The 9,097-nt window shown below is 43.2% G+C and overlaps 1 protein-coding gene across 1 annotated transcript; it reads left to right on the top strand.

Annotated features, from left to right (window-relative positions):
• The first annotated feature begins 465 nt into the window (after positions 1-465).
• On the top strand, positions 466-2,383 carry ADRA2C (adrenoceptor alpha 2C). Its single transcript, XM_030450850.1, has one exon. The coding sequence runs from the start codon at positions 478-480 to the stop codon at positions 1,816-1,818; it is 1,341 nt and encodes a 446-aa protein (XP_030306710.1). The 5' UTR covers positions 466-477; the 3' UTR covers positions 1,819-2,383.
• Positions 2,384-9,097: the final 6,714 nt, after the last annotated feature.

Below are 9,097 nucleotides of genomic sequence, written 5' to 3'. Positions count from 1 at the left end.
AAGACTAGGACGGAGCCGCTGGGCAGCCGCGACTTCGCCGAGAGCGCGCTGCTGCGCAGCCGGAGCGGGGGCGCCGGGCGCCGCTCTCCATGGGATTTGATGCTTTCACTGCTGCCGCCTCGTTCCCTGCTCCCTGTGAGGATCCAGCTCCCGCCGGGGACTCCTGTTGGCTGGACGGTGTCTTCGGAGCCGCGGGCTGTGCGGAGCCGGGCATGACCGGGCGGGCGGCGGGGGCCAGCCGTGCCCCGCTGCCCTCTCACCGGGGGCCGGGCGGAGGCAGCGCTGCCGCGCTCTCCGCTGCACCGGGGCGGCGCTGCCCGGCCCTGCCCTAAGGCGCCGTTGGGAGCCGAGCGGCGGGGCGGCCGCTGGAGCCTTGGCGGGGGGCGATGAGGGCGGCGGGGTGGTGGCGGCGGGGCAGCGGGGCGGGGCGGGGGTTACGCCGGGCTCTCTAGGACGCCGGCGCCCCGCACACCCACCATGGATCTGCTGCTGGTGGTGAACACGAGCCTGGGCTCTCCCAACGGGTCCCTGGCGCTGCCCCCCTCCTCACCGTCCTCTTCAGCTCTCCTGCAGTCGCCCTCCCTCTACTCCCCGGCGGCCGTGGCCAGCCTAGCAGCGGTGGTGGGCTTCCTAATCGTCTTCACCATCGTGGGCAACGTGCTCGTGGTGATCGCGGTCCTCACCAGCCGGGCGCTGAGAGCCCCCCAGAACCTCTTCCTGGTGTCCCTGGCCAGTGCGGACATCCTGGTGGCTACTCTGGTCATGCCTTTCTCCTTAGCCAACGAGCTCATGAATTACTGGTACTTCGGCAAGGCTTGGTGTAACATTTACCAGGCACTGGACGTGCTCTTCTGCACCTCCTCCATCGTCCACCTGTGTGCCATCAGCCTCGACAGGTATTGGTCAGTCACACAGGCAGTGGAGTATAACCTCAAACGGACCCCTCGGCGGATCAAGGCCATCATCCTCACAGTCTGGCTCATTTCAGCTGTCATCTCCTTCCCACCATTGATCTCTGTGTACCAAGACCCTGAAGGAGGAGATGGTTTTCCCCAGTGCAAGCTCAATGATGAGACGTGGTACATCCTTTCATCTTGTATTGGCTCTTTCTTTGCCCCCTGCATCATCATGGTGTTGGTCTATATCCGCATCTACCGTGTGGCCAAGCTAAGGACCAGGACCCTCTCTGTGAAACGTACAATGCCAGAGGGGTCCTCCCAGACTGAGAATGGTTTGAGCCGTGCTGCTGGGGGCTGCACTTCCCTGAGGATGCAGCTGGGAGAGAACGGACATTACTCGGCACACCACTGGCGCAAAGCCTCCGAGCTGGAGGACATCGAGCTGGAGGAGAGCAGCACCTCAGAGAGCAGGCGGAGGCGGAGCCGGGAGGAGCATCCCCGCAAAAGCAGCAAGAGCCAGTCCTTCTCCTACTCATATTCCTCCAAGCACTCCAGTAGTCGTCTGTCCCGTGCCAGCAACCGCTCCATGCAGCTCTTCTCGTATCGCCGTCGCAGGAAGCGTAGCAGCATCTGCCGTAAGAAAGTCACCCAGGCCCGGGAGAAACGCTTCACTTTTGTGCTGGCCGTGGTCATGGGGGTCTTTGTAGTGTGCTGGTTCCCCTTCTTCTTCAGCTACAGCCTCTATGGTATTTGCCGGGAGGCATGTGAGGTTCCTGAGACTCTCTTCAAGTTCTTCTTCTGGATTGGGTATTGTAATAGCTCCCTCAACCCAGTCATCTACACCATCTTCAACCAAGACTTCCGCAGGTCCTTTAAACACATTCTCTTTAAAAAGAAGAAGAAGAACATTTGGCATTGAGGTGGAGGGATGGATTTGCTTTGAGCAGGAGTGGAGTTAAGAAGGCTCTATGCTGAAAAAGAAGGGAGGGAAGAGAACATGGGGTTTGGGCTTAGAATGAAGAGGGCTTGCCCTCTTGGTGTTACAGCATGGTGGTGTGGAGTACAGGGACAGCACTGGGGAGGCTGAGGGCATTCACCATGGTGTGAAATGGCCACATGGTGCTGGAGGAGTGGTGCTGGAGTCTGGATGGGTAAATGGGGAGAGTTGTGATTGTTTGTATCCTGCATGGGGTGTCTGCAGAGGAAAATAGGCTAAGACACTGAGATTGGGAGGCAGTGAGCTTTTATGGGCTCTGGAATTTTGTGGAAAAGCAAGCTGAGACATCAAGAGGAAAGGATTAAGTGGCAGTGGTGGTAAAGACTTGACTATTTTAAATAGAGCAGCTGGGGCCTGTGGTGGGCTCATCTCTGTAAGAAATTGGGTTTTACTGCATATGTGGGGAAAGAAAGTGCTAAGTGCTAGGCACTGACAGTTTTTTGAATTATTAAAGGATTTAGGTGTTTGCCAAAAAAAACCCTAAAGAACAATACAAACTTTTCTAAATAAACCTTTGTACTGTTCAAACCTTCTGAATGATGATTTTACACAAGGCTTAAGTAAAAGAGAAAGCATGGGGTTTTCTTTCTTTGGAGGAGTCTTTGCAAATAGAGCTAGATGGAAAATGTTTTTCTTATCTTCCCATTAGTTTTGATTTGTCAGTGGGATAAACCTAGGAGTTTTGCATGTTTTCATGATATATTAAAATCACGTGCACCCCTCTATGACCTTATTTCCCCCACTTGTTTTGCCAGGCAATAAATTCCATCCCTCAGATTAGTAACCTGAGCACCTCGATGTGCTGGAGCAGGTAGCTTGTCTGGATACAAGGGTTCTGTCTTAAACTAACTTCCATTGGGGAAAAAAAAAAAAAAGAAAAATTGGTGAACCAAACTAACTTTTTCAGAGTTAAAAGAAAAAAAAATCAAATTGCCATCCAGCTCCCAGCTCAGTTTGTATGAGCCCTGGGGAAATGTTTCCTCCTTTATTTAGGCTTATCTCAGCGGCCGTATGTGTGCTGCTCTCATTCTCAGGCAGATTTTTAGAGTAAGAGCAATTATGACAACACTAAGGTCTTTAAATCCTTTGTATTTGCAGTCTTAGAGCAACTAAATCCTTTTTATCTATTTTTTAATGAGAAATGTACATTGTTGATTGTTAGCTGTGTGTGTGAACAAACGTCAAAAGAAGGTACAGCTGCTCCAAGCCTTTAATATTAATGCTGCTTTTTTTCCCCTTTTCCTGTTTGCATTTCTAGTTTATAATTTCAGAGAATTTTGTTGGGAGGAAAGAGGAGAGAAGAGTTTGAATAGTTACTAAAGCAAACTGTATTTCCCATGGGTTTATAAAGTATCATAAACTAATGAAGAGAATGAGAGACAGGGACTGGTGTCTGTACATTTGTCAGTGAATACTGAATGTAAGACTCAGCTGAACATTTACATCCCTTTTCCATCTGTGCTGCTGCAAGGTGTATAATCTGTTTGCAGAGTAAATACTGTTCCATTTTATGCGTATCACTCTTTCCATAGGCAGCAGGACTTGGCATCTGTCTCAAACGCACCTTTCCATAGTAAACAGCACCTTGAAAAGTAGAATTCAATTTAATCTCATATGGCAGGTTCCTTGAAACAGCTAAAATGAATCTATACCTGAGAATTATTTGATCTTCCTTTCTCTACTCCCTCTCTTGTGTCTGAAACACTCTCTTCTCTTGAGACCTCTATGATATAAGGAGAAATTATAGAGCAGACACTTGGTTTAATTGTTTGGGTTTTTTAGTAAGTGTTTGGTTCACTTAACCCTGAAAAAGGATGTTGTCAGTGGCTAAGATGCTTTAATTAAATAGACAATATAACTTGAGCGCCAACTCAAATGGGAGTTCTGCTGAAATAAGGATTGGATGATTGCACCAAATGCATCAGACGTTTGCTCGATTTCACTAAAGAAACAACTGAGACATTTCTAAGTCCTAAGTCAGTAACTTATTGGATCCTTTCTTGAAATAAGGCTTGAAGTTTTGAAAAGATTTGAGCTTTGTTTAAACATGTGCATTCACAGAATGATAAGACATTTTCAGGAGCATCCCTTTGTAAATAACAGATGGTTTGGTACAAATACATACCAGAGACAGCTAAGTAATAGAAAAAATAGCAACAAGAAGAGGAAATTACAAGCCATTTTCTCTTTTGCAAAATGGAGAATTCTATTTAAAGTTACATCAAGAAGAGCTGAAGCAAGGCTATATCATTTGTAGGTAATGATGTAGCTAAAAAGTTCAGGTTTGTTTCATCTGAAGAAACTGTGTAATTGCCAGAGCAACCAAAGCAACTTTTGGTACTGCTACTACCTCTGAGTTACTTGATGGCTTCATTAGAGATACCCATGCCTACCAAGATGAAGGTCTTATTTTATCACTTTATGCTCATTTAGAGTGCTCTCTCAGTCTGCAGACACAGAACAGTTTTACTGTTGCACTGCTTTTGAAATGAGATTTGTTGCCTGTAAACATAATCCTTCCCTTTCATCTTTCCTGGTAGAATTCAAGCAGTCTACAAAAATGAAATTTAACTGACAGATTTTATGGATGTGAAATATATATGGAATGACTGATGTGCCTTAAAAGTTATGTCTTTGCTCTGAAATTATTCTGTGGTCATTATAAGCATAAAGTAATAATGCTTCTATTTTTGATTTGCATTTCCAAATGTCTAAAGGGTATTAATGCAGATACTTTTCATCTATGTGCAGCAGAATACTTATAAACGGGGCATTTTCTGTGGTTTTAATTTATCACCCATCAAACTTACTCATCTGATTCAATGCCTCAAGAGGTTCTTATTTCTTCTGAGCTAAATAGAAAGTAATACTGACCAATAAATATGTGCAGTATACACCCCTTCTAAGTGCATTTCCCTCTAAATTAGTGAATACAGAGGATTTCTATAAAAATTGTTTCAAATGTAACTACTCATATGTTTCAAAGAAGTAAAATGGGGCTGATTTATTTTTTTAATGACAGTGTTCTCTTATTACTTGTAATAGCTGAAGACTGGAATTTGTAATATATTTGTGTGGTGTTAACTTTTCATAAAAAGTTACCAGCTCTGCTGCTGTGGTTGTGCTTCCACTGTAAGTTGGCTACTAGGATATACAGAAAAAAACAACAAAGTAGTCAGTGCAGCTTTTGCTTAAGAAAAAGGGAGAAGATATTTTATGTTTTGAATGTGTCCACTTGTCTTTGATCACATTTGATGAACTGTTTGAAACACTGTTCTTTGACTGTTCATTTGCTCATTCATCATGACTGAAATTTTCTGTCAGTCTACACTGAGAATTAATGTTTTATTTTTGAAACCAATTTTTTGAACAGAACCACTATTTGTTTATTACTGAAATATTGAGCAGTGTAGCTCAGCTAGGATGGGAACTCAGTGCTGCTGCTTATCAGCCCTCCTCTGGGAGTTGTGCATGAGTGAGAACCAGAAAATTAGCCTCTTCAAGCCTTGAGTCAGATGGAACAGGCCTTTTATAGAAGAGATATGACAGGATCACAGCTTTAAATTATTGTCTAAAATAAGAATTTGGCTGTTCTTGTTCTGTGGGGTCTCTGTTCAGAAAAGTTTTGTTGCTCCAAAATCACTGCCAATTTTTGAGAAGTAGATCTGAGTTTAAAGCCTACGTGCAAGAGGAGTTTTGCCCACATTGATCTGTGATCACCCTTTGTGAGTAATCCCCAGAAACTTGCAGTGTACTTGTGAACAAGGGAATTACTCAGTGGGGGCAAGGATATTAGGAGCTTCCTTAGACATTGCCTTTTTTTAAACTAAGTGTGCCTGAAGAATGTAAGCAAACATTTGTGTGTACATGTACAAGAGGGCAATCCTCTCTGCTTAACTTTGGCTACTGTTCAATCCCATAGCAGCTACAAGTATAACCAGAGCAACAAAGCCTACTCTTTATTTTCAGTATAAGCTCTGTGATGAGTTTTATCTGATTACATTTGGTTTTAGGAGAAAAAACGTAGGTCTCTTTCTTGCACAGTGGAAGTTGATATTGGTTAAAAGAACATTTGAGAAGTGTAAGTATTTTGTAGGAAACATCTTTTCAGGAAAATGATCTAACCTGAAACAATCACAACAGTCAAGCAGGAGTGAAAATCTACAAGCTGTGCAAAATGAAGGCAAGATGCTACCTGTGAGATTTTTTTCTTCATATTTACTCATCGTGGCTTTATTAGTGCATAAAAGGCAACTAGATATTTTAGAGAAAAAGTTATAATTTAGAGGCAGGATGTTGTGTGAGCAAGTGACTACCCACAATATTAAAGGAATAAATATTTACTTCTTTGCGCTGTAAACAAGTATAGCGGGGAAATTTGTCTTCATTGCCTAATAACAAATGTTAATTTTCCCTCCAGATGTGTGGGTCAGCTAGGCCCTACAGAAGATGACACAGGAGAAAGTAGTGTTAGGGGATTGTTCACTTCCATGTTCAACACCAAGCTTAAGTTTGTCCTTGAAATCAAGCCTAAAATGCAATTTGGCACTTGGACCCAAAAGGCTGTATAGTCAATGCTTCACTGAATATAGTCTAGTTTTAGCAAAAAGCATCAGTTCATATTAAACACCCTGCACATCTCCTTCAGGACAGAAAGGGAGGAGTCTGACATTTAAGACATGCAAGAAAGGTGTAATCAGCAGTTTGAAGGGTCATGGGTGTTTTATGACATATCCTTAGTTTCCATTCTGCTGACTGAGCTGTCTTTAATTTTGTAGCTTCCCAATCCCTTTGAACTCTTGAGGCTAACAGAACTATGTAACATAGAAGCAGTGGAAATTTGCTTCTCAAGGAAGCAAAAAGTGGCAAAGTGCTCAGAGTCAGTGCTCAGATATAATACAAGATGCCCAGTCCTGCAGTGGGTGGATAATTCAGCTGCTGGTTTTTGTGGGAAAGTCTGGTGGGGTGTTTTCAGCTCACAGTGACTGTCATGCTTAGTCTGAATTTCTGTGATTGGTACATTGCCTTTTTTGAAGTGGCAATGCTTGGAGTATGGCAAAAGGCATTTTAAATAGTTTATCTTTCCTCTAGTACATGTCCTTCACTACATTGTCCCAAACACTTTTTTAATTCAACTGCACAGCCACTGATAAGGTAGAGAAAGATAGGCAGTATCTTACAGAAAAAAGAGAAATAGAGGCATGGAAAATAGTACCAATTGAAACTTAGAGTCTTAGTCCTAGCCCAACATCTTAGCATGACACTAGTCTTCTTCCCCCATCCCCTTTTTTCCTTTGGAAAACAGAAATTCATGCAAAACTGCAGAAGCTTATTTTTAATAGTCTACACCAATGATACTGTTTACACTAGAAAAAAGAGCTTATCTGTCAATTAGTGGTATTCTGCTGTAAAGCAATTTTCTTTAGTATACTACTCAAAAAAAACTAATGAAAAATACAACAGCATCTAATTCAGTTTGTCTATATGTAACTCTTAATAAAAATGCTTTTTTAAAGATTCTAAATGTAAAGTACATAAATCAAATATAGCTGCCTTTTTCATCAAAATCAATTAGTTGTGTTTCAGCATTTTTATGAACAGCAGTCATTCGTTTTGTATGATGCTCCTTCATGATAGCTCTCTGCTGGCAGAGAAATCTCTACACCCTGTTGACAACAGGAAAAAAATGAGGATTCATATTTCCCTCCATTAATCTGTTAAGTCTCCTCTAATATAATTAAAAAGCAGGTTACTAGGATACTTGTGATGTTTAGAAAGTGACTTGGATCAGAGAAATGATAACCTGACTGGTACTGAGATAGTCAGTACCCCTAACAGAGAGGCTAACCCTAGGCTGCAGGGACATGGCTCTCTTGGTTTTGTTCTCTGGGCTTTTGTCCCAATATTTCATGTTATTTCCTCTGTAGCAGAACACTGTGAGCATGACCTCTCTTTCATCCTAGTCTCTTGGAGTAAGAAATTAATGCTGAGGTCTCTCACTTCCTCACTTAGTGCTTTCACCAATAGGCTGTTTATAAAGGTGATGCAGCCAAAATACATTTCCTTTAGGCACATAAATGTATTATTTGATCTAGCATTTGTCTCTCGGTAGACTAACACTCATTCCACAAGGATGTTCTCTATCTGGAAATCAAACACTTGTCAGATACTGAGGAGAATATAAAAAATGGTGAAACCCCTCAGCCACTCCATCTAAATTTTAAAAGAAAAAGCCACAACTGAAAAAACTTCATCGTGAAGTGGTAGGAATGTCCTGTCTGAGACCACCTACCCGGCTGTGCCTCTCATCGGGTTTTGGTTTAGTGTGTGGAACTGTTCAGCTGGGGCCTTGCAGGTGTATTGAGAGAAGCAGCTTCAAGTCTCCAGCAAGGATTAGAATATGAAAATCTCTGCCTGGTGAATCACTCCACATTAAAGCAGACTCTCACTTTGCCTGTTCCCTTGTGCACTCTTCAAACAATTCCCTACCTGCAATCTGAGCAGAGCACGTACCATAAATTTTCTGAGTCTTCCCCTTGTGTGCCTCGGTCTCTGATCTCCAAAGGGTACCTGATGCTTCTCCAGGAGCTCCCAAGGGTGCTGGGAGGATTCCCCAGAAAATACATGTGAGGTGCTTCAGTGCTGGGCTATGCTATATGTAAGTACCTCGTGGAGTAACAGGAGTGATGTTATTTAGCATGTTCTTGGCTCACTGCAAGCCATACTGTTTTAGTACCAATAACTGCTTGTGTGTAATTATTGGTGTGTGCAGTTCAAAACCTGACTACAAATGTGCATTCATGAAGGCTGGCGCTGATTCTTTTATATCAGCAGCAATTTCTGTCAGTGACTGAAGGGAGGCTTTAGTCAGTCCATGGGACTGCTGGTTTTGATTTGTCACATGGCATATCAGAGGGACAGGATGCATTAACAACACAGTTAGTATTAGAAGGGGTTAAGGATTCGTGGATGGAATGTTTTCCTGACAGAAAAATGCTACTTTGGTGTAATATGATCTTTCCTTAAAGAGTGTGTCTGGTTTGCCCCATATATAATGGAAACTAGATCTTTAATCAGCTTCTGTAAGTTCTGACTACTTACTGGTTTGTCTGGCTGTTTCCTGGGCAAGCTGCTGGAAACGGTGCCAGAAAGCCGAGACTTCCAGGCTCCTGGATCCCAGGCAGTCCAGGCCCCTGGGTTT

Source organism: Calypte anna, chromosome 4B, assembly GCF_003957555.1.
Source record: "Calypte anna isolate BGI_N300 chromosome 4B, bCalAnn1_v1.p, whole genome shotgun sequence".
Lineage (NCBI taxonomy): Eukaryota > Metazoa > Chordata > Aves > Apodiformes > Trochilidae > Calypte > Calypte anna.
The sequence above is the reverse complement of the archived record's forward strand: the minus strand, read 5'-3'. Positions and strand labels throughout refer to the sequence as shown.

Excerpts from the sequence above, each read along its gene's own strand:
- ADRA2C (XM_030450850.1), top strand. The coding sequence starts at position 478 with ATGGATCTGCTGCTGGTGGTGAACACGAGCCTGGGCTCTCCCAACGGG.